Raw genomic sequence first — 26,304 nt, 5'->3', positions numbered from 1 at the left:
TTCTCAAAAGGTTTTGTTGGTCCTAAATGTTCAGTTTGACTCCTGCTATTCTCTTTCAGCTGCTGTGATGTCATCAGTCTCATGTCACATAATGCGCTTTCAGCAGCAGCCGTCACACTTCATTATTCAGTCATTTTGCTTTAAGATTTTAGTAACTTTTGAAGTTCTTTGTTTTTATTTCTTTCTTTAAATTCATCTTTCTGGTTTTTTTCCTTTTTGGCTGTGTTCTTTCATAGGTTCTCCCATGCCCTCCCCCTCCTGCCCATCACCTGTCATTGACCAATCACATCCACAGTCTAATCCACATGACAACCCGCTGTTAGCCGACGCTATTGAGCCAGAGTCAGACGAAGAAGACGAGGAGGAGGAGGAAGAAGAAGAGGAGTATGCAGCTCGGTTGTACCTACCTGTAACACATGGTAAAGGGACTTTTAGGGTTCATTTCATTATTTTTTTCTAACCTTAGCTGATGCACTAGTGAAGTCAGTAGTTCCCGTTTCAATTTGATGGAGAACATGACATACTTAAGGTCATGTCCTCAAGCCTGCTTTACTAACGTGACATCTTATGCTGTGATTTAGTCTGATTATTGTAATAATCCCAGTGCTGGTTGAAGACGCCCCTTACCACATATAAAATCACAGACCATCCATGTTCTGGATGCTACACAGTTGTCTTTAGAACAGACAACAGAGTATTAGCCTATAACACCTGAGCAGCGTGCAGATGTCGTGTTTAAGGCATCCTCCCCATGTTTAACTGAGCTCTGTGTTTTGATCCCCATGCAGGCAGAGTTATGCAACAAATGCTTCAGATACAAGCCATGCGTTTGTGGACCATTATCAACACTTTATTGTTTGCGCCCATAAACTGGGCTGCTGCTGTCGCTGCATTGTATTGTGTGTCACACTCATTCCTCAGTCCCATTTTAACGGTTACATCTGATGCGTTGCAGCCCTGTGACTATTAACTCCTAAAGTTGTTCAAGGAGATAATGGATGATCTTCCAACATATGTGGGAACATTTTATCTGATGTCAAGGCAAAAAACCTAACCCTAACCCTACCGATGCAGATATCTGAAGTTTAGTATCGGCCAATACCGATCTGATGCAGAAAAACAATGCTGATTTGACTTAAATGCACTGAATTACAAATGTATTTGATAACTCTGCACCTTTACAGCACATTAAAATACACAAACAAGCTTGGTCAGACATGTAAAAACAACACAGCTTTAATTTGTTTAGTCAAGACTAAATAAGCTTCAAAGTGGCAAAAATGACTTGAGACCCACTGTTCTGGTGCTAATAGGCTGTGAAGCTCTGCACAGCCTTCACAGTGGGAAAGTAGTGTTTACCAACTGGGAATGGTTCCATTCAGAGCTCTGAATTTCAGTTCACTTAAGTCCCATTTCTTTTAAAAAGTGATAAGTACCAGATGTTGAGCTGCATTGGCTGGTCAGAAAGCTGGGGTTGGTCCATTTTACAGTAAAGATTTGGATAAGAAGCAGACTTTGATAGGCTGAAAAGCCATGAGTACCACAATTAGTCAGATACAATTAGGAGAAGGGGAATCAAAGGGAGAAAAAGGAAGAGAAAGACAGCTGAAAGGAGTGATGGGGGTAGAGAGACAGACAGACGTCTGCTCATATATACATTGCCGTCTAAACACAATCAGAAACAGCTCTGAAGTCGGATCCTGAAATGCCTAAAAGGCTGCGCGCATATGTATGTTTGTGAGTGTGTGTGTGTGGTCCTCTTTTCCCAAAGTAGTCCCAGCTTGACCTAACCAACCAATGTTCAGCCAACCTTCTAAACTATCTCTCTCACCACTTCCTGCTCTATCTGGACATGCTTTTTTCCTTTTATTTGTCTATATTACTGCGCACTCCTTCTTAAACTTGTTTTTCTTTGCACCACTGATGTTGTGGAAAGTCAAGCAAAGTAAAAGAAATGCCTCTGGCTTACAAGTTCTTGCTTACAAAGAGAAAGGGAAAGGGAGAGTGTAAGAGAAACTGAGACTGTGGGAACATCCAAGAAAATCCAGTAATATGGTTACTGCTTGTTTATTGAGTGACCATGTAGCAGAAAAACAGAGAACAATAGAGGTTGCCAAGTTCCTTATGTTTATATTTAATCATTTTCAAGGAAAAATATGGTGAATTCAAGTGTTTCATCTACAAAACTAAATCTACACACAACAGGCAGCATATAATCCTGATCTTTGCTGTGACATATGGTGTTTTTAAAGTAGAGTTTTGTTTAGTATTTACACAAAACGTTGGAGGACGCAGCCAAGGCTGCAGCTTCTGCACTGCAGAATAAAGCTTCATTTCAGAGTGCCCATTAATTTCATTTTAGCTTACTTCATTTTGTTCAGACATCCACAATACACAGCATTAACTATGTAAGTACAGTAAAGTAAATAATGTCAGGGGAAAAAAAACATAAAATAATTCAGTTTAATTCAATGCAGTCAATTTAGTCCAGTTTAGTCTCATTTCTTTCGAGTATACATAAGGCGATCCAAAGTAGTGCAATATAATCCACTCCATAGCAGTCCAAATTTTATTTATGGTGTAAATAAGTAGTGGATGATTAAAAAACAAACACATTTAATAACACATGGTGTTCATGTCAGGTCTGGTGGTTAAAAATGTATCAAATGAGAAGTACATCTAAAGTATAATTTAGTTGTCAAATCAAGAAAAAGAGATGTACAACATTTGAATTATGACTGAAATTGGATGTTTTAATTGCTTTTTAAAAATATTTCATATTGATTCATTCAGTTGTGATTTTATAATATGCTTTATCATAGCTACATATATATCCACCTTTCCGGTTTCTGCTTTTACGACAGTTTAACTGCATGTTGGTGCATTTTAAGTAAGTTTAAATCTAGTTACATGGATTCCAGTTCATTTTATTTCCCCCTGCTCTGCCAATGGCATATAAAACCAATCCAATTATAAGCCAAACTAAAACAGTCATGCAGATTCAGATGCAATAGATGCAGTCCAGATCAAAGAGCTTCTAACATACTTTGCTTTAATAAGATGCAGTAAATAGTAAAATCTCCATAAATTAATAGTAAGGAGATATTTTTGAGTGTTTACTAAACTAATAAGTTAAGAAAATAAAATTTTGCCTACTCGTCAACAACTGTATTCTTCTAGTTCACATCCAGAGGTGACGTGCTGCAAGAGATGCAAGGAGTCGTGTTGTGATTCCTTTCTTCTGATACCCGCAGACACGTTGTCTTTTAGAGAGTGAAAAGACGCCAAAAATCATCCACTGTCCAGCCTGTAGATGCCTCGATAGACGCCAAGTCAATCAACTGGGAGCGGAAAAAGCAGCATAAAAAAGACAAGTTTCTTTGCCAGCGGCAGGATGACGCCAGGGTTTATTGACATCGTCTATAGTGAAAGGAGTAGGCATGTCCGACCACGGCATACAGAGAAACATGAATTACACTTAGTGCTTTTTACTTTGGGACCAAGCAGGCAATTCTCCTCAACACCAGAACTAATCAATGAGCCACTAAATGAAAGGGAGGAAGGCGAAGAAAAAAGAAAAAAAAACTACATATTTCTCAACACCATTTCTCATCAATTATGGTTCAGGGAGTGAAGGAGGAAGGGATTCAGAAATGAACCGTTTTGTTTACCATGTCCAGAGCTGAAAGACGAGAGTAGAGCTGGGTCAAATTGAAAAAAAAAAAGAAGCACGTCGAAGATGAGAAGAGACTAAACGGAGGGATAAGATAAGACTCAATCATTGATCAAGCTAATGAATGTCAGGCTAGTCGTCGGGTTTCGCCTCTCAACAACACACACACGTAAACACACACAGAGGACATGAGCAGAAGCACGCAGTTCACGTCTGAGGCTGATTGCAGAATGGAGTCACTTAAGTAAATCAAAATGTTGTGGCAGGCTCCATACAAAGAGGCTGGGAGACACAGAGAGAGCCAGACAAAGAGAGATACAGTGGAAGGGAGTTAAAGGGTAGCAGGGCGAACACAAAGAGGGTGTGTGTGTGTGTGTGTGTGTGTGTGTGTGTGTGTGTGTGTGTGTGTGTGCAACAGCTAATGCATTGTGCTACAAGATAGGGATTGAGAAATATTGCAAAATATTGTGCAGTAGGTAGATTGGGGTTTCTGTTCTGTGCCTTGCGAATATTTTCATCTTCATTGTTCTCCTCATGTGCTGTATTACACAACGGATGAGATTCGGATTGTTTGTTATACATATTTAATTAAGAATATGTATTTAAACCAAAATCCTCAAACTTAATGAAAACATGTTTAACTGATGTTCAGACAAGCCGACGTCTTTGGGGACATAATATTCTTCCTGGGCCCTCCATCCACATCGTTCTGCTAATTAATATTTACCATCTACCTTTCATGCTGCACTTCTCCCTTATTCTCCTGATTCCCACTTCTTTCTCATCCATCATTTGTTCCTTTTAGTCTTAACTCTAAAAGTATTTTTATGTTGATACCCAACAGTGAAACATCCCAACCCAATGCCAAAACCTTATCCGTTATTAAATACAGTGCTACGTTTGGCAATATGAATAAACTTTGCCCTTTGCCCAGTGACAGCTGAAGCCAACAGCCAAAATTATTAGAAGCATATTTTAAAGGTCTCAAATTTTTAGTTATTAAAGCAATTGGGGAATCTAATTTAAACAGGTGAAATCATACATAACAGTTTATTTTTGTTAAAGTACTTTTTTGATTCCTGTGCTCCATAATTCAAACTTTTTCTGCGTTTCATTAAATAAACTCTAACATCTGATTGGTGCACAGCAATTAATCTGTACACCAATCACATTTTCTACTGTAGCATTAGCTCAGCTGGGTGATTTTGATTTGTAAGGCAGAGATAAAATAACTTAATTACTATGAAGTGAATTAAAAATATTTATGAATTAGTTACTTTCTTATTTTTAAGTTATCTAAGGATTTATATATATATATATATATATATATATATATATATATATATATATATATATATATATATATATACACACTGCTCAAAAAAATAAAGGGAACACTCAAATAACACATCCTAGATCTGAATGAATGAAATATTCTCATTGAATACTTTGTTCTGTACAAAGTTGAATGTGCTGACAACAAAATCACACAAAAATCATCAATGGAAATCAAATTTATTAACCAATGGAGGCCTGGATTTGGAGCCACACATAAAATTGAAGTGAAATGTTCCCTTTATTTTTTTGAGCAGTATATATATGTGTGTGTATTTTATTTTTTTGAAGATGAAGGTGGATTTATTTATTTAATGCATGCATCTCAAGGTTGTTTTTAATTTACATGGGTAAATTATTGAATTGTCACAGATTTGGCTTTCCATACAATCGTTTATAGTTTAGGTTACAGTTTGTGTGATGTGTTGGATTTAAGCTCCATATGTGCATTAAATTTAGGACACAACATCAGCAACAGTTACTACAGTGAAGACTAAGGAGAAAAAATGCGTGGATTTTTTTAAATAACTTCAGTAATAGCCCTGGATTTTACAAACAGGCCTATTTTAAAAGAAAAAAAAATATTGCCCATAATTTGACAGGCCCACCTCCACCATCAGTGGTCACACATACAGTTTGTTCTCTTGTTTTGCATTGATACCGTAAGTGAGGGTGTCACCATTTTTAATAGAATTTAATTAAAATTTATATTTATAGTTTAATATGAAACTAATAAACTCAGAGAAGCTTCATAAATGTTGTGAAAGAGACTGTGGAGATTTGGTGAAAGAGCCAAAAAATAGTGAACAAAACAATAATAAAAAATATAAGTTTTTTGTTGGTAAACCTGTAGTTCTCGATGAGGAATGAAAAAGCAGTAAAACTGCTCTTGCTCTTTCTTAAAGTCGAAAATAAGCAAAACTATAAACTTAAAATTTATACAGTTGTAATTCAGCCTCAAGCACCGTAATGTACATCATTTTGCTGCTTCTGCATTTTGCACAGCGTTTTGGTCGTAAAATAGATCCAAATGGCGTGGGACGTTTCCTCCCCAACGTTTTCTATCTGCTGACAACCCAGGATTTTAGAATTTCTTTCTGCATTCTACTGACTGTTTTCTGTTAGGAAATATATTTTTATGACTTCAGTAAATCTCACCTACCTTTATAGATGGGTCGTATTCAGCCGGCCCGTACACGGTCAGAGCTAAAATAAATGAAAACGGCCCAATATGAAGTTCTCTGAAAACGTTAAGAAATTTATAAGTGGATGATTTAAAGAAAATATGGCAAGTATTTTTACCTTCATCAATGTGAAAGCTATAAAAAATAATGTAGTAATATAAATAAACTGAACCTTTGCAAAAATGTCTTGTAGGTTAGGTATGATTTTATTTAATTTTTTTACGATCCCAAATGATTGTGCGCCGTCTTGGTTCCTTTGGTTCACTTTCCTACTCATCTCCCATGTCAAATAAACACACTGATGGGCTTTCATGCAGTAAAATAAAACACAAAATGAAGCCCAGATACATGTGTTGACCCCCTTTGCTCTCGGTAATCTAAAAACTGGTTGCAGAACATTTGGCAAGGCTGGAAGCCTCTAAAGATCTCATAACTGCCTGCACTTCAGCAACATGTGTCATCTGTTACTCACTTAGGCCGATTTGATTTTGGGAGTCCTGGCAGGGGAGAAAAGGAAACATGAGCAAGACGTTGCGTCAAAAAAGAAATCCTTGTTGCTGAGAAGAGAAAAATAAACAGCAAACACAAAGGGAGACCCAGAGGCTTAGCAGAGCACAACCTTCCCTATTAATGACCTGGCTGGTTGGAGCGAATTTAAGGACTGGTTGAGTGAAAAGGAGGGTACAGAGAGCTGACTTGGCAGGAGAAAATGAAGTTGAGAATGATAGTACAGAGTCGGAGACGGGAGGGAGAGCAGATGAGGGGTCAGTGCACCGGTGCCACAATAAGAAAATAGAAATGGTGGACTAATGAGAGATTGTGAAAAGACTGCAGCTGCTAGAACTAAAGAGGTGAGTGGAGCAGAAGAGAGGAAACGAAACAAGAGGTCAGCTGAAGAGGCTAGTTGGAGCGGATAGAAGGGCATGAAGAAAGATGGAGATATCATCAATTACACACAAACTGAGGCCTGAAGCTTTATCGCCCCTTCTCCTCTCTGTTTGCTTTGTCACAGACACTGTGCTATTAATATTACAGTGTCCTCTGAACTCATTTCTATTTTCACACAACTGTTTGTCTAAGCACTATAGATTTACAGAGGCACGGTGCAAAACGTCTTCAAACACAGCCAAGCATTTTATTTATTCTTTATATTCTTTTGAGCGAAATCCAGCTTCCTTTTAAGAGGGCTGGGACTTTTAAGCCATTTAACATCGACCCATATTAATCATTCAACATAAAATACACAGAAAACAAACACTGAAGCATTGTCGTCTTTGTGCGCATGTTTCTTTTTTATCCACCAGAATAAATCAAGGTCAACTATAGACACTCCAGATAATGTAGCCTTTTCAAGCAACATGAGAATTACATATTCAACATCTTTCTTCAGCTAAAAGGGGAAAAAGGGATTTTGGAGAGTGTGGAGTATTACAGATCTCCATCCATGTGAGGACCGGATGAAGAAAGCAGCTCAGGTGCTTGTTAGTCACGATTCTGTAGCCAAGCAAGACCAGACAGAGGTGTTTGCTGGGACTGTTTTAATTCTGCTGTGGGACTGTGTCCTTATTCATCTGGTGTGTTTGGTGATTCTTGGTTGGATTCCTTTAATGGTCCCTTATCCTGAACTGTTGAATGTTAGTGCAGATGTTTTTGTTGTTGTTGTTGTTGTTTTTTTGTTTTCCATTTCATTGAAAAGAAAATCCCTGCAACAGAAGAGTTGAAAACTAATTTCAGTAAATTAGTCACTTTGAGTCATTTATTGATCTTTAGAGCTTAACTGCTCAATTTGAGTGATTCTTAGCTATTAAACTTGCATAGGAGTGGTGATACAACTATAATGTATGAAAATTGTTTCATCGATTTCATCACTTTGCATTCAAACAGCCAAAACCTGAAAAGTAGAGGGATTTCTTTTCTTTTTTTTACCATTGGGAACACTGGTAACCAACTATCCTCATCACCTTTGTGTTCCAAAATGTGAAGAGACACACAGTCTGATGGTAATCCAGATTTTCTGCTTGTATATATGCAGACTTCATGGTTCATTAGACATGGATGTTGTTAGAGTGACAAAGAAAAGGCCGGTTTTCTTTGCTTGAAGCAGACTTTGTTCAGGAAAGAGCGACTGGATATCACCTGGAAGTTTAAAGGTAAATAAATAACAATGCTGAATATATTTTCTGCTTCCTTTGAAAACGTTTTATTCATAAATTTCTCTCTGAGTTTCAATAGTGATGCTTATCTGGGAATGATCTGCTTTCAGTTCTTGTTTTGGAAATTTTCTAGCTGCATTTTTATTTTTCATCCTGCAATCTTTCCTCTAGATTTTGTTCTTTTGGCTCTTTAGTGTTTTCTTTTTTTCAGATAACAATTGTGAAATAAATTCAACACAGTGTTCAAAGCAGTTTGCCACGTACCTGCTCCTCCAGGAATGTGATGAATATCCTCCATGGCCTGTTAAATGTTCAAGGCTTCTTCTTTTATACACAAAATAGCCGCTGTCAAAGCATTTTCCAGAGGGAGCAAATCAAAACAGATAAGTGAAAAAAAAAATCATAAGATATCCCTTTCCTTTAAAAGGTTTTTATTTGTCACTTAGTCAGAAAATCTCCACAAAAGATCGTGAAGGATTGAGGTGATTTATGGAAAGATATCCTTGGGTTAATGGCACTACAGACACTCTGCAGAAGTACTTGTGACTAAGAGGATTACTCCTGTTAATGCTACCATTAAAATGATCTTGGAGTACTCATTGTCAATGACAGCCAACCTGTTGTTGTCGACACAATGAGACATGCTTCTTTCCCCCTCTCAGACGCTCTTCTTCCTTTTCCTTGCTGCATCCCATTATGTTTGTATTTCATGCTTCCTGTTTCCTTTTGTTCTACTTTTGCTTTGGCCTAATACCTCCACGACTGTCACTTTTGTTTCTTTCTCAGGGTTGCTGCCTCTGGGTCAGATGCATCAGCTATAAAAACAAAAATCTGTAGTTTTCACAGCTAGGATTTCAGAATGGAGAGTTACAGAGGAGAAAGTAAAAAAGCTGAATCCAGGACCTTGACACAACCTACAAACACACATTTATATGTATTTTATTGTTTATGTGACAGATTAAAACGTGCACATTTGTGAACTAGAATGATAATTTGATATAGTTCCTGAAGTATTTGCAGATGAAATGGTTGTGGTGTAAATTGGTATTCAGTGTCCTGAGTCTATACTTTTTTAGACCCATCTTTCCCTGCAGTTTCTCCTTTGGGTATTTCGCCACTAGCTTTGCACATCAGCTTCTGCAAAAGAAAGGCACCACAGCATGATGTGACCACCTTCTTTCCACATGTTTGTGCTTTCCCCTACATTGCTTGTGGCAAACTGCAAGCCACATCTCCTGTGGCTTTCTTTTAACAATGCCTTCCTTCTTGCCACCCTGCCATAAAGGCCAAATTTATAGTTTGCGGGATTAATAGTTGTCCTGTTGACAGATTCTCCCAGCTGAGCTGCAGCTTTAAGCAGCAGTGACACTGTTTCCTACTTTAAACTTCTCAACAACTTCCTCCGTGACTTGTCTGATTAGTTCCTTGCTCTCTATGATGATTTGTGTTCCCTAAAGTCCTCTAACAAACCATGCTTTTCATATTTGCACAAATATTTACAAAAACATGAAAAGCATGAACCCATTTTGTTGGTCTGTCAGATAAACTCTTAATACAATCCATTGAAGTTTGTGGGCGTTGTGAAAAAAGTTTAATCACTATGGATACTTTCCAAAGGCATTGTGCAGTTTTTAAATTGAAGCTGTTACTTTCTACTTATAAAACAAGGAAATACATTTCCGTTGGTGAGCGACAACACTTTCTAGAGTTGCCTACTCAGTCCCGCACTATAGGCAAGGTGAACAATGAGGTACATTTTTTTTTCTCTTCCTACTTATAAAAATGAGAAATAAAAGAAAAATCTCCCACTTACACGAGCAGCAGGCAGGGTTGTTGTTGTGCTTACCGTGGCAGAATGGTGCAAAGCCGAGCGAGTGGCACACATCTCACACCGAGTTCGTCCAACTTAAGTCCTTCAGCTCCCACTCCTCTTCTCTAACATCTGGCGTGCCTCAGGGCTCTGCCCTAGAATCCCTACTCTTCATCATATACCTTTTTCCCGTTGGCAGTATTTTCCGTACAGTTGACATTCGTTTCCATTGCTGCATGGATGATACCCAGCTCTTCTTACAGTAATCCATTTCTGTGCTCCCAGTTTTCTCCCTCGCCTCCTGCTCGTCTGAAATACAACCTTGGTTTATTTCCAGCTTCCTAAAACTAAACAGCGATAAAGCTGAACACCTTCTTGAAGGAGCTAAATCAGTATTATCCAAAAAAGACGGTCTTTCTCTCTCTATTGACGGCTCTAAAATCCCCCCTTCACCCCAGGTTAAGAGTCTGGGTGTCATCCTTGATGGCTCCCCATCTTTCACATCTCACATTAATAATATCACTCTGTGTGCATATTTCCACCAACGCAACATTAATCGTCTCTGTCCGCTTCCTCAGATCCTCCTCTCCCATCCACCTCACTGTTCCCTCAGCATAATGGGGAGCAGAGTTTTATCCCAATCTGCTTCCAGACTCTGGAACTCTCTCCCACCAGACATCCATAACATTGACACTCTCTTCCTATTCAAATTCAGACCTAAAACTCACCTGTACTGTCTGCAGAATGAATTCAGGTTATAACCGAAGGACATAACCTTACTTTGAAGGTCATGGGCCACGTGTCCGTAAGACTTTTAGGTAATATTCCTGGCTTTATGATTTCAAGGAGAAGAAAGAAGCTGCATGTAAGAGTGTGTGTTAAGGATGATTGAAGTTGTGGCTACACCTTCTCTTACTTCAGTCTTAGTAAACTGCAGTGTGGCTTCTTGATGGTGTGTAGAGGTGTATCGGAGAGAAGTGCCGCCGTTACAATTTTGGACATCACAGAAATCTGTGATTAATTGCAATTTTGTTGCGTTTTGATGTGTTAAAAGGCTTTTTCTGAGTGTTCAGCTGAAATGGAGTAGCAGCTCAGAAAGACTGCTAATTTGTGACAGTCACAACTTCACAGTTGGTAATGAGGTGTACGTTAGGCGTGCTTAATAGGGCCTGCTTGGTCCACCTCTATCAGAGAATTTGCAAAATGTGCATAAGAAGGTGTTATGCTTGGGAATTAATGCACTATGTAATTGAAAATAGAATTAGAAATGCAGATCAACAGGAACTGACTCTACAAGATCTTTATTTTGCCTTTTTGCTGAAAATGTGCTATAAGTAAAATTACCTTTTACATGCAAAACCTTCTATACTGCAATTATAAAGAATCCTATTGGTCTTATGATCTGATTGCTGTGTGTATTTCAATGATGCTCCTGGAGGTTTGTGTGACCATGCTGCAGGTACTGAGTGCCCAGGCTTTGTGTGTGTGCATGATGTTTTTGCGGAGCTGCAGGTCTGAAGTACAGATCAGACTGATTCATTCAGTCAGGTACCATATGGGTCCACCAGCTCTCACCGAGTAATATAATAACAATAGCTCAGGGGAAGGAAGGATCCTTTTCCCAGGAAAACAGAAGTATGCACAGAAATATGACTTGTGCACACATGGCCATACATGCACTTTAAAGTCACAGCATATGTCATCATTAGGCTGAAATAATAATCCTGGCAGGACAGAGTGCCAGAGTCATGACTTCATGTCCAGGCTGCAGCATCAGGAGCACCAGCTTCAGTAATTGTTTCCATTCCATGTTCCTATTTACAAGAGTGCTCCAAGGTTTAATCTGCGTTTTAAAAAGTCATCCAACCTTCTTCGTGCTGCTTATTTCCAACCAGCTAACGAGCATTGCCTCCCTCTGAGTTGCTGTTATCATTTCTGGACTTACCAAGAGCTCTGCTGGATGGAAGCATTTTTCCTTATTATCATATATCGATTTTGGGAATGTGGTTTTGTGACTCCTGGAACAAAGCCCAGAATTTCTGGCTTTGTGTTCAGTTTTCCTATGAATATATATTTGTCAATGGACTTGAATTAAGAGCCCTTTGACAATAAGTTTGTGTTTAAAAGACGCATAATGTTTTCATTATTTCTGATTTGTCCACTACTGGGGTTGCAACACGTTTTGATGTGCAGAGGCTTGTAGGAAGACTTGGAGTGGTGTTTTTCAGTGAGTTGGGGTCAGATTTTCACCCCTCTATGGGAACAGTAGGAGGCTTAATGTTTGTAATCAATACAATATAATGATTTTGTTCCAGGACATGTATCCTTCTGTCTAATGTTTCCAGTTTATTTGTGTTTACCTGCTTTCTTATGCTGGTTGTTGAGCAGGAAGAGGTGTTTTCCATCTAATCACAACAAAGACTGCCTTGGCTTTGGCTTTACACCTCATTCCTTGCCGGGAGTCCAGAGGTGGAATGAGTTTTCATGCTTCAGGAAACACGAGTCTTAACTCTTGTACTGACCTCTCTTAGTATGTCAGTGACTCTTTTACTTTCTACTGGATCGGTTATGGCCTCTTCTTTTCTCCGAGCGTCTCATTCCTGCCTTGCCTTTTTCTTTCTTTCTTGCTGTCCGTCTCTGAGTGCCCCTGTCCTCTGTGTTGTTCTCACTCTGCTCCATCTAAATGTCACTGCCAATTGTTGGGCTTTCAGAAACTTTTAAATTACACCCTGTGTCATCTTCTGTTCTCGGTGTACCTGCTTTTCTGCATTGTCTTATCTAGTTTCCATCAAAAGTGATAAAGTTTAGCACATATCCTGACCTCCACTTCATCTTCCCTGACAGTCTTATCAAACGTAGTTTATCTGATTTTACATTTTTTTAAGACTTACCTTTCTGACAAATATTTGCTAATTTATAGGAATACTTACTTTGTGTAAATCTGCCCAGTCGTGGTCAAACTTGAACAAGGATGGGTTGATATGGTTCGCTTAAAGCCAGATTATGTTTTCCAGTACCTCTAAAATGTTTGTATCAATCTGGAAAGCAGATTGATACAAATTTGTAAAAGCTCACATCACCTTTGCTTGCTAAATAAGCTGCTTTTCCAGCCACTCTGCAGTAGTTCTGCCACATATATTTGAATTACTTACATGTATAGAGTTCTTGTGGTTGATGTGGTTAGTTTCTGCACCTTCACCATCAGTTTCCTCTTCCTGGGACTGCAGCGGTGGTTTATGTTGGACTACAACATATAAACTTTTTATATGTAAAAACTTACAAAAATTTGAAAGTGCATGAGCAGGCATGATCATTTTTGAAAGAATAGCATTTTAGGCTACCAAGCAGGTGTCGACTATAAACCCAGCTTAATCTGCCTTTTCTGTCACTGTTACTGGTGTATAAAAAAACCCTATTTCATATTAAGAAATGACTCTTAGCCTGGTGGGGGGGACAAGCCAAGCCTGGTGGCCCGCCAGGCTTATAATACTCTAGTGGAAACCCTCCATTCTGTATGTACAATTTAGAGTTGTTAGCTCCTCTCCCCTGCTGGAAGCCCCATCCGAAGTCAAGGGTGTACTGACTACTTTGTGAAATGCTCCTAAATGAATCATTGGGTATTTTTTTGTTATTGTATTTTGTCTTTATTTTTAGGAAACTGTTCATTTCTGCTGCATGGTGAGATCTTTTTATGTTGCCGTTGAAGGACATGATGCACGTAACTGCCGACTGTTGAGAAAGCAACAGGAGAATTTACTCGGCACTCTGCTGGCATGATTAGGATGTTGATCAAGTCATGTAGTTGCATACAAGCCACACGTCTAGGGTAATTTCCCACTCCTGTTACCAGACCCCCCATGCAGTACCTCAGATTCAGACATGCTCCCTCACTCCGCAGGAAATCTATACCTGCTTCAAGCAGTCAAGAACTCCCACGTTCTGCAATGCATAATGAGAAATGCACCGAGTTCTCCAAGCTCCCCAGAAGACTTCTCCAAGGCCCTGCAGAGAAATTCATGTTATTTCTGTTTTTTATTGTCCAAGTTTTAAGTTCTGTGTGAAGAGTGCCTAAACAAGACTGGGCAGGAAAATACTCCAGAAGAAGAAAGTTATTCCTTTCTCTTGATTTTTACACTACAAAAGGAATGAAAGCGGTTAATTGGTTGATTTCTTTTTTGGTATGAGACATGAAAACCTCATGGGGTAAGGCAGGACGTTTGATATAAGAATATGGCTGCAGGAAGAAGGTGAAGAGCACTTCCTAAAGAGTCACAGTCACTTTACAATCCATGTTTTACCTAAACCAGTAACCAGCCATGCTCAAAGTTCTGACTGAGACTTGTATATTAACCGAATTTACGGCTCTTTTTGCAACATCTTGGTGAGACGCGTACCAGGACTCTCAAAGTATAAACAACCCTGAAAGCGTCCCAGGCTTTTGAGTGTAATAAATTAAAATGGTGAATCATTTGAAAACTGTTTTTCACCTTTAATGTAACGTTTGTCCTGCACAGTCTAACTGAAAAGGAAATAAATCTGTTGGAGGCAAACACATCAAAAGCTCAAAATCTCCAACAACCTGGGTAAATAAGTCTGCTAAAGCTCAAGTCTTTGTTGAGCCGCCTTTTGATTCAGTTTCAGCCTCCAGATTTCTGTGGTTGGAGTCTATCAGCGTCCCACGTCTTGCCTTGGTAATCTTTGCCTTCTCTACTTTGCAGCTGTCACTTCAGCTCCTGTCAGATTTAATGCTGGACTCTGACTAGGCCTTTCCAAAACTTTAATTTTCCTCTCATGAAATCATTCTTTGGTTGATGTTAATTTATGCTTGGACTCACTTTGATGCTGAAAAATGTAGCCCCTCTTCATCTGCAGCTTTCCAGGTTTTGGGTCAAATCTGACTGCTTTTTGGAACCGTTCATAACTTTGTCTGCCCTGACAAAAAACACAGTTCCACTGGGAGAAACATGCCATGTTTGACTGTAGTGTTGTTGTTGTGCCAAATATCTGACTTGGAATTGTTACTCAGTGGTTCCAGTTTGGTTTTTATCGGACCATTACACATTTTCTCGTAGGATTCTGGGATATTTTACACAATCCTAGTACTTCTTAGAAATTCCTGTAGCACAATCAGTGTTGCTGAACCTCTCAGGAGGCCCCTGATTAGCTTCAGTATTGTCCTATGATTGGACTGAAATATATATGTTGTGGATTATTGATCCTTATGTTGACTGAAATCTTTGCACGGTGAAGTCATTAAGATCCTTTGTACCCTCCCTGCAAACTACTCAGAAAGGCTGAAACTGAATTAAAAGGTGTTTCAACAAAGTATAATTTGTGATCACACAGATTTATGCATCTGTTATATTGTTGATTTGTACTATGTATATTTTTTCTTCTCTTAAACGTCAGTTTCTACTAAAATTTTCCATAATTGTCTTGTTATATGTTGCAAAAGTTTCAAAATGATGTTATCAGTTGTTTTAACTTTTATATTTACATTTCTTGTTTCAGATTGACACAAAACTGAGCTAAAAATGCTTGGAATGAACAGGAAAACAGAGCGAACTAGACAGGTTGAGAGTGCATTAACCAAACTGTGCCGTCTCAAAGAAAATAAACACGAGAGTTCAGCTTGAATCGAGGTTCTCTCACCACATGGAGAAATGTCTGTGGGGAAAACGGTGAACTCCATGTCATAACTGTTTTTTGAGTCAGTGTGTGCATTAAAAGGTGAACGTGGTCTGCAGGCTGAAAAGCACTTAGAGCGGTCAACAGGAAAAGAAAGCGGCTATTTCATTTTGTTTCAGGTGATTTACCTGATTTATGTTTCTGCACTTCTTTTCAAATTGTTCCGCCTTCCTCGTCTTTTCACTAATTTGATGGCGATGATGACAATAAGGAGGATTAGAAATGATTGGTGGTCAAAAGTGTAGCTGTTCAGGACTTAAACAGCACAAGTGATTTTTTTTTACTGGATTATTCTGTTTTCGCTGCAGGATGGAAGCTAATCATTACAGTAACAGTATTTTTCATTTTTCATAACCTCTCTGGTAGACGTTTTGCATGTTAGGGGCTTTACTCACAAACCCCTACTGGGCAGCATTTTGCTTTCTAATAATTAACACGTTTTGAACACACGCAGACGAGTTTCCTTGCAGTGTGTTGATCTTTATTTGTTACCCAACATTACATTTCTCTATACGTTCACTGCTGTCTGTTGCACTTTTCTTTTCCACTTTTGATGTCTCCTTCTTTCATCTTTCTTTAGCTGAGAGTATTTATATTTGTGCTGCAATAAGACACATTCTCCAAAGCAATCAGAAATCTAATATATATGTTAAAGTACAACGGCAATTCAGTTTGGCAAACGTTTTTGCAAGATAGACTGCGTGTTTGGCAATTTATGTTATGATTTACAGCCTCGAAATGATTTAACAATAGCTTTGCTCCTTATTCGCACTTTGTCTGATTCAACCTCTGTCTGTTGTCTCTCTTTGTAGAAACAATCAATTTTCTTTTCTAGCTTTCAGAAACACCTCAACAGTTAGCCGTCTTAGTGCAGAGGTGCAACTCTTTTACGGGTCGCGCAATTAGACTCAGCTCTTATCTGATGTATCGCCAAAAAATGCAGCTGAACCAGAGCAGCGTGTTACAGGCGTGGGCTTACACCGTGGTTTTATGATTGTGTTAAATCCACATGGTCACTGCGGTTCAGCAGCTGCGTTGCAACCTGAAGGTTTTGGGTTCGATTCCAGCTTCCCCTCGTCGCATATCGATGAGCTCCTGGGCAAGACACTTAACCCCAAGTTGTCTGTGTGTCATGTGTGAATCGGTGAATAGTGTAAAGTGTGTTTGACTGGAAAAATGTTACATAAGTTCGGTCCATTTATGCAAACATTTAACACATAAATAAATACCTTCGTAAGGCATAACTCTAAATTAAAAGAGAAAAGCAAAAATACTCCTGTTGTTGATTTGTAAATGTTATATTTTACTGTAGAACATTTATTAAATGTCATTTCGATTCTGCGTCTTAGACTTTACAAAAATCACAGAATAAAGAACAATTTTTAGTTGTTTCCAATTAAATCTGCTTATTACCAAAAAAAATCGGCTACTTCGCCACTTTACTCTTTATACAGTAACACTGGGACTCTAACAAGCTGATATAATCTCTGTTTTAATCTGCATGTCCAAACAGACACATTAGATTTTATTATAGGAGAGAAGTGTTGAAGATAGCTGAGCAGCACTGTACAGCAACATGTGGAGGAGGGGCAGCGCTGTCTCTGTGCTCCAGGCAGCTAATAAAAAAATTCTGGTTATTCCTGCACTTTCTCAAACACCTCATTAAAAAACCATTATTATTTAAATTGGGGGTTCTGTAGAGTTGTGTTTTATATTTTGCTCACCTGATGTAGGTATGCTGCATCAATCTGCCTAATTTAATGATTTGGTGGGTCAGCCATCATCCATTTCTACCAGACCAGTAAAAGCACGATAACGCACCGTTTTTTGGACAGTTGGAGCCGTTTAGTGTAGTGTGACAAACTAAATGTGCAGCCGCAGTATTTTGTTACCGTTAGAAAATGCGAAACCTCTGTGTTTTCCTGTCACCGCACCAGTGACCGTGACCATCTTCAAGCTTTAAGAAATGTTTATATCCCTGTTGTTGACTTGTCGTCTCGTGCCATGAAAACCTCAGGCTTTCTTCGTGCAGTTTGGATTCAAACTTTATAAAAACACCAGACCACTAACAGCTGAAGCTCCCTGGAGGAACGAAGTCCAGTTGTAGACAGACGACATTAAACACATGATCACAAGCTGTTTATTTGACTTTTTAATCTTCGGAATGACATGTTGTTAACATTTGGATTTAGACCAGCAGTAAACAAAAACACTGTTGGTAACATACACGACTTACACATCTGCTACTTACCGTACTAACGAGAGCTGCTACTCCAGATTGGGGCTAAGGATTATTTTAGGAATCAATTATTCCCTCAATAATTAAAATCAGTTATTAAAAAAAATAATAATAAAATATACACAAATTTGGCACATTCTGTTATTTTTTCATTTAACAACTTAAGTAAGTTTTTCTGGAGAATTTGAACCAGGTGAAGCCAAACGCAACTGATGAGTTCTGGGTAGAACATATTTATAGACAAAGGGCTTTTTTGCATATTGTTTTGGACTAAATAACGTCTGAGTGTGTTGTTCTTTGAACAATTGGTCTTTTTAAGTGTATATACTCCAACTAACTAAATTCAGTAGACGGTTATTTCAATCATGGATTCATCACGATTAAACGATTCATAAACTCCAGATTGGAGAAGAAAAGAAAAATGTTCCATTTTGTGTCAAACACAAACCTACTCTGACTTGTTATGCTTTTGAAGCATCATCACAGTTGCTGTGGAGGTATTTTGACACAAAGCAGTTTCAGTTGATTGAGATTTGCAGGCATTTTCTTTCTGCACAGCTCTATTAAGGTCCCGCCGCAGCATTTCCACGAGGCTAAGCTTTGATTGGGCCATTACAGCAAAATGATTCTTCTCTTTTTCATACATTCTTTTAGGGATTTGCTCGTGTGTTTGGGATTATTCTCCTGTTGGTGATTAAATTGTGGCCAATCTTTGGCTGTTAGAAAAAAATAATACATGTTGCATCTGCATATTGCATCTCTTCAGCGGATAGGATCAGCATCTCCACAGTTCTACTGCCAAATATGGAGGATTGAGTCTATCTCTGTCAGCTGTACTTACAAATTAAATTATAATTAGATTTTTCATGAAACACACAGATTCAGGCAGGATGCGTTAATGTTCTCATTTCCATCACATGTCCAAAAGATGTTGTAGTGAATATTAAGACTAAAATTATTATTAACACTCAATAAGAAACCAATCAGTGTGTGTTTTTGTTTTCGACAAGCATCCTTTCAGGTTTACATAACTGAAACATTTAATCGGTTATCAATACAGCATATGGAGAGAGAGAAATCCTAAAGCAAACCACAGAGTCCTCCTTCTTCCACTGCTCTGTTCCTGTACGCATCTCTCCTCTTGTGTCTTTGTTTTCTGTTCGCTCCAGTGAAGGCTGCGCTGACAAAATAACAGCAGGGCTGGGAAATGGAGATGTGATGCTCTTTATGCAAATCAAATCTTGCGTTGCCATTCATTTCACTCAGAGCACCCAGAGGACGGACAAAGGAGCGGAAAAGCACTGGGGGGAAAATAAGCAATAGAGAGAGCTAAAGGCAGGTCAGCTTTAAGTAAATATTTTTACAAAAACCCAACAGTGATTTGTGACCGCCAGCCTCTAATCAGTATTCAGCATGGCTGAGTTCAGAGCTGAGTTACTGCTCTCAGCAGCTTCAGTGAAGCAGCAACACGTAAAGATCCGCAGTTCATTAATGCTGACATCAGACTTCTCTAATGGTGATCTTCAATATCTGAGGGATAAATGCTTGTGTTAACAAGGCTCCTAAGCAACCTGGGAATGTTCTCAGGTCTCAATGAGCATCGTCCTCGTAACGCCACGTTATGTAATAATGTAAAAACATCGGGCTTTAAAATGTGATAAAGCGTCATTAAAGCAGTAATAATCGATGCAAAATGTAACAAAACCTTTGAAAGCCTAATACCAAACGTTCTGGCTTTGAGTCAGAAAAGGCAATTAAATGACCAAAAGTTTATTTATTGACCAAAGTTTCACTTTAAATGTGCATAGAAATTACAGCATGATGGAAGTATAATGATTAGGATGAACACAAACAGTTGGTGAATGTTTATTGCATGATGCTCCATATTACTACCTTCAAATTTCTACCAAAGAGCTTTGTCTGCATTTTGTACTAATCAGCACAAAATGTATGAAGTAGTTACATACACTGTAAAAAACAAACGTGTCTAATTTACAGTAAAATACCGGCAGAATGTTGCCATATAAATACTGATTTTATCGTATTAAATATGTTTGTGGATTATTACATAATTTAGCTTTAATAATGTTTTATTCCATTTTGAGGCCCAGTTTTATTACTTTATTAAACACTGTGGCTTTATAACCCTTCCTTACTTTCTTTTATTTACTTACTTCTCCTCTGGTTTATTGTTTCCATTTGAAATGCTCCCACATATTTGATGTCAGGCTGCTGATTGTGAAGCTGATTAATTGAATAATAGCGACTCCTCAAAAACGTCCCTGTGTTCCTGTTAACAGAACAACCATCAAATCACCATGGCTCCACCTTGCCTCCTGTACCGCCGCCTCACCGCCAGCAGCCCTCAGTAACGGCCCTGAACCAAGCCTTGGGCTCCACGCACCACGCTGGCCAGAACCTAAACTCCTCGCGCCAACTAACCCCTCCTTCTGGAAGCCCGGCTCCCGTGGCCGGCCAATCACCAGCCGAGCTGCAGACCACGCCCCCCGAGAGCGTCCCGCTGCAAGACAGCTGGGTGCTGGGTAGCAATGTGCCTCTGGAAACGAGGTAATAACGCCGGTTTTAATTCAGTCTGTTGGTGTAGGTGAGCGTGTGATTGGATGCAGGTCTGGGTAGTAACCAGTTACATTTACTATAATGACTTTGTTTTTGTTTAAATGTACTTTTAGGAGTATTTTTACTTTTACTTGAGTAATTTCATTATGACGTATCACTGCTTTTATTCTCAACCCACTGTGAGTAACTTCACTGAATTGTTGGTTTCATAAGTTTTTCTTGAAAGAAACTGTTTTTGAACATTTTCCTTTAATTTTCTTATGTGAATTATGGTAATTTTGGTCCTTTAAATAACAAAATTTCCATTTAACTTTATCGCTTGGTCCATCTGATGATGTAATTTTTAAATATTGAATGATTTTTTTACTTTTACGTCAATAAAAATACATTGAAGTAGTGCTACTCTTGAGTAAAACTTTGGGGTTTTCCACCTACCTCTGATTGGATGAATGTAGCTTCTGTAATTTCTGAGTTGTCGTCAATTCCAGAAATGTGTTGTACAATTTCCATCCACTCAAAACTTATAGTTAGTGTGTACACATGTGATTTACAGTGAAGCTTTACAGAAATCCAGGTGAAGACCCAAAATGAATAAAACCTTTTGTGGATGTATATTTGAAATTGTATTAATGCCAACAAAATGTTTCTGATGAAAATGAGGGCTGCATCTCTTAAAAGATCTTTACAGATGCCTCCTTCATTTTAATAAAATAATGCAAAAGGAGTCTGAAAAAATGAGTTTTTTCATTTGCATTTTATTTAACAAAATGGCATGATGAAAAATATGCATACTTTCCTTATTGATCAGTGGAAAAATCTCCAAAGTCTTCATTGCTGCGAGAACGTCAGCATGTTTCTACCTTTTATGTCCAGTTAGATGTTGAGCCCCAAGTCTTTGAGGTTTGAATGCCTCCCATCCATCACCCTAATCTTTAACTCCCTCCACAGTTTCTAAATAAGATTCATGTTGGGACTCCAGAATGTGAATATTATTTCCAGTCCTAAGAAACAACTTGGTCAACTTTTGACATGAGCTGCATTTTTTTTTTAACATTACTTTCTTGTTAATGTGTCTGGATTACATTTAATGCAAAATGTAAGGTGTTTCTTTTTATCCAGTTGTTAAATGACCGTCACCTGGGAGATGTGGCAGAAAACCAGACAGGATGAATGTTTAGCTTTGGCCGTGGAGATCTATGCCTGAGAGGGAAAATCCAAATTAAATTTGACGTAATTTAAAACAAATATCCTGTTCTGATATGATTTCCCAACCTCTTCCATAATGTAAGAAACAGCCACCTGCTCTTATCCATAGATGAGACTGGCTGTGCTATGAACATGGAAAAGTGATCAGATTTTCCTGTAAGCTAGTGAATGTAAATACAGAATTCGGATAAACAGTTTTCCTGTAACTGTAAGTTGTTTCTCCACCATTAGCGCAGCTGCAGCTCGTACCCTGGCTGTTTCTCTGGATATTAATTTTATTAATCCTATACCAAACTTTGAAAAAAGCCAATAAAACCAAAGTGTCAGAATGATGTTTTTTCTATTTCAAATGGCTTTCTAAAAGATCAACCTGTGTCGCATACCAGCTGCATGATAAACACTACATACATGAGCCTTTGGGGGGCGCTCTCTGGGGACTGCCCCCAGCCCCTGGCCATCTTTGGAGGGCCAGTCAGGCAGCTGCCCCCAAGGGGACCTGTATCCCACCGAATATATGCAACACTGCTCTGCTCTGCTATGTCTGGCCCCGTCCTGCACCGCAGCTTTAATACACTGTGGACCCTCAGGGCTTCGCCGTCCAGCTTTTCTTATAATCATAATGACACAAGATCTGAGCTGAAAAAAGCAGAACCAGAGCTTAACCCAGACTGTTTGGTCTGAAACTGTATCACCATGGTAACTAAAGACAGCTCTTGAGCTGCCGGAGTGCCTGTGCCATGCTGAAAATAAGCCTGATCAGAACAGGTGCTGTAGTCACATTATCAGCAGCGGGTTTATTTTTTCATTCTTTAATAAAAATAATGTATATGAAATGATTAGAAAAGCAAGTTATACTACGGATACACATTTACGACGTTGCCCAAATATGTTAGTGGTTTGATTCTTCAAAGTCATTCAGTAAAAGAAACATAGTTTAACGCAGCTGCAAGCCTAAATATTCAGTTTCAACTCTTGCGGTGCTTATGAAGACAACATTGGAGTTTATTGATCTAGTAAAACTTTGTTGTTTATCGATTACACTTCAAGTTAGAGATTACGTTTTTTTCAATGCGACAGACATGAGTAACAAGAGGAGACAAACGGAGACAAAATAAGTGGGTGTCAAAGACATTTATTACGTCTGGCCCATGAAAGGGGGATTAATGCTGTAATGTAACAAGAGAGTGTTAATGTTCTCATTAGAGGTGATAATTCACACACAGCATCTCCAGGACAAATACTGTTGGCTTAGACAGCCACACCTGTTGGGGCTCAAATGGTCACTGGATCATGCAGACGCAGATGTCAGTCAAGCATACTCTGTTGCGTATGCTTGACTGCATATATAAGCTTGTTGCACTACATACATTTTATAAACGGGTAAGAAAAGTTGCTTTTCATACCTGATACTGCATTAGGAATGTGAAATCTACATCATATCAATTCAGATTCCTTAAAATAAGTTTTAAGAGGAAGTTTTAATGAGTAAAACATCAGGTCAGAGAGTTAAGAGTTGGAAGCAGGGGCTGCAGATCTTTCGCTCCAGTAGAGATTTCTTTTCTTGAGTCTGTTGCAAACTCTCCATCTGCCTTTAGTTTTGTCTTAAATTCCACCATACCAAGCTGCACCCACCCTCGCCTTTCCGCTCAGTGAAAAAGAGCCATTAGCTCACTTTATTAAGGAGGCACATGGCAAAAAATACAAAATCCACATTGCCACAGATTTCCATGATGGGTTTAACGCCAAACGTTCCAAGTCTTTGAATAGAACCTAACTGAGCTTAATATAAATTCTGTCAGAGGTAAAATAACTTTATTAGTAGACTCCTTTTACCTATACATAAGTTTCTTCAACACTGCATAATAAACAGATACAGTGACATTGATGGAAATTTGCTTTCACAGATCCATCTTGGCTTCATTCCATCATTGTATTATGATAAAGTTATGTTCATTATTTACTTTTTTTTGTCAGGAACAGAATGTAACTTTTAGTCATTTTGTACTTCTAATTATCTTTATTTACTAAACAAAGCAGTAAAAAGTAGGAACTGAAGTTTGAAGATAAATAAACATCACTCGTCAAAGTAAACTAGCTATTCATTATAAATACGTCAATACTGGTACTAATATTATAGTATTAATAATTTTGTGTCCTGTGTTTTCATGAAAATAGCTGTGTGTAAAGGTTAGGCGTATAAGAAAATCATCGTAAATAAAATGATCTCAATAAGATTTTTCATGGAACTGGCTGTACTCTTCGGGAAAAAAACGTAATTGATCAAGTTTTATGTCGGTTAAGCAGAAATAAAGAAAATCCTTTTCCACATTCCTTTTGTATTTTTCCTCTTATAATGTCAAAATACATAAAATCATTGTACTAATTATTTGTCATGTTGCTGTTTTTTCATTGAAGGTGTTGTTCATTTGTTTTCAAAGTAAAGCAGCAGGGACTGTGCTTTCCTAATGAAGGGAAAACGGAGGCTGGAGCAGGCTTGCCTTGAGGAACGCCTGCAGCAGGAAGTTTGACTCCAGCCTCCTCCTGGCATATGTTGACATGCGTCTGGGCAAGCCGCTAAATCACACGCTGAATACCAATTTGCATATTGGTTTATGAATGTGTGTCGATTTGTGTGTGTTTTCTTTTTATTGCAGCTCTAGTACAAAGTACTTTGAGTGATCAATTTGAGTAAAGGCATTATGTAAATTCAGCCCATTTACCATTATTCCTGCTTGTAAAAAGGTACCTCCTCTTTGAGAGATCGCCGATGCATATGAATCACACGCAGCAGGTCGTGGAGCGATGTATGGATCTTTATGCTCTTTGAAGTATTCTGCTGCTTGTAAAGCTCACAAAGCAGAACCAAGATTTTAAAGTGGACTCGGAGGTTAATTGGACGCCAGTTCAACTGAAAATAACAACGGTGTGACATGTGACTAATTAGAGGAGTTTGTCAGGAGCCTTGCAGGAATCCTCTGAACAATATGATGGGAATCCAAAGAGGTTTTGTTCACTGAACAATGAATTTGAATTTTTTTAAAGTCAAGGAATAAAAGCCTGAATAACATTTTTCAACTTAACACAATAGAACTTAACTCGGCCATATTTCATTGTGACAGGGAACAGTGGGGATCTACAATTTCGACATGAAACGACAGAGTGAAAGCTGAGTCGAAGGTTATACTGAGGTCCTTTCAGATGCAAGATCTCAGTTTTCCTGTTGTTTAATCGGTGAATGTTTTCAGCCATTCCAATCCTTAGTGAAATCTAAGCACCTGTGTAACATATTTAACTTTAAGCTTAGGGCTTAAAACTAATATGGGAGTGGATATCACCCAAGTAGACAGAAAATGTCACTCTGAAAATGTGTTCAAATGGAAGAACAATGACAACCCCTCAACATTGGGACCATTGCTTCTTTCCTCTTAGTGCTACACAAATCGTATATAATGACCATGTATGTTAATATACAGTAGAACTGAAAATAACTCTGGGTTACTGGGTTTCCAGTTACTGTCTCTTATTATAGCCTTTTCTCTGCTCCGGTGTTGGGGAATCGAGGAGACAGTGAACCTGTTGTCCGGCTAAATCAAGTTACTGAGACATGATGTGGAGCGACACGATTCACCGTAAAGAACCTGGTACCTCTGCCTGCAAAGCCAACTGGGAATCTGGATGAGAAAATGTTCTTTCTTTTAATTTCCAGTAGTGTTTAGATTAATAAGTATGACTGACAATACATGTGTGGGTAGGATTCCAAAGAAAGAGGGAGTCGTTGATTGCTTAATATCACAGGGTTGTTTATGTCAGCTACATTTCCTCTCCAATCCAAGCAGCAGTTGCAGTCATTGTCTTCTCAGGGGAAACACAAACCGATTCAGTTTGGCTAACTACCACACACACACACACATACGTTGTCATCATTGTTCTAATCCGCCTTGTGTTGCTTCAGTTGTCATCCCTTTGTAAATAGTACTAATGGAATGTAAATGCAGACTCTCGACTTGTGCATTTGAAGGGCTGCTGTTATTAAAGGCCTATCAGATTAGTTCTGGTTGACAACATGCTTCACTCAGCTCAACAGACTGCGGTTCCAGTCATTTTACACTTGATTATCCCCACTCTCTGTCTGATTATATACACTCGCATTTTCACAATCGGACCAAAAACAGGCTCTGTGCTTTTCCCGTGTTCCAACATCAGCGTCGGTCAGAAAGAGATTGGTTGGATTTTTCCCTATCGATTCAAAGAAAATTTAATTAAATGTTTCACCTTCTATTCACAGTTTTCTGGGTAGGAATGAAAATTGACAACATTCATAAGACTGTGAAGATTTAGAACCTTTTTTTTATCTCTCAATGTCATTTGACAAACTGAAATACAGGAATGGGGAACAAATATATTAAAAACTCAGGAGCAATTATTTCTTTCTGTTAGGA

General features: G+C 38.5%; 1 protein-coding gene across 9 annotated transcripts in view; it reads left to right on the top strand.

Annotated features, from left to right (window-relative positions):
- The window catches only part of tenm3 (teneurin transmembrane protein 3), a 233,519-nt gene that overhangs the window by 84,182 nt on the left and 123,033 nt on the right, over nucleotides 1-26,304 (top strand). For 6 of the 9 annotated variants that reach the window (XM_015046550.1, XM_015046549.1, XM_015046547.1 and 3 more), the window contains 2 exons: nucleotides 237-419; nucleotides 20,383-20,650. In XM_015046550.1, coding sequence (XP_014902036.1) covers nucleotides 237-419; nucleotides 20,383-20,650 — 451 coding nt within the window. The remainder of the gene's footprint in view (nucleotides 1-236; nucleotides 420-20,382; nucleotides 20,651-26,304) is intronic. The other 3 variants (XM_015046553.1, XM_015046552.1, XM_015046551.1) reach the window with 1 other exon arrangement.

The sequence above is a fragment of the Poecilia latipinna genome, unplaced genomic scaffold (assembly GCF_001443285.1).
Source record: "Poecilia latipinna isolate Pla-1442-1.1 unplaced genomic scaffold, P_latipinna-1.0 Scaffold783, whole genome shotgun sequence".
Taxonomy (NCBI): Eukaryota; Metazoa; Chordata; class Actinopteri; order Cyprinodontiformes; family Poeciliidae; genus Poecilia; species Poecilia latipinna.
The sequence above is the reverse complement of the archived record's forward strand: the minus strand, read 5'-3'. Positions and strand labels throughout refer to the sequence as shown.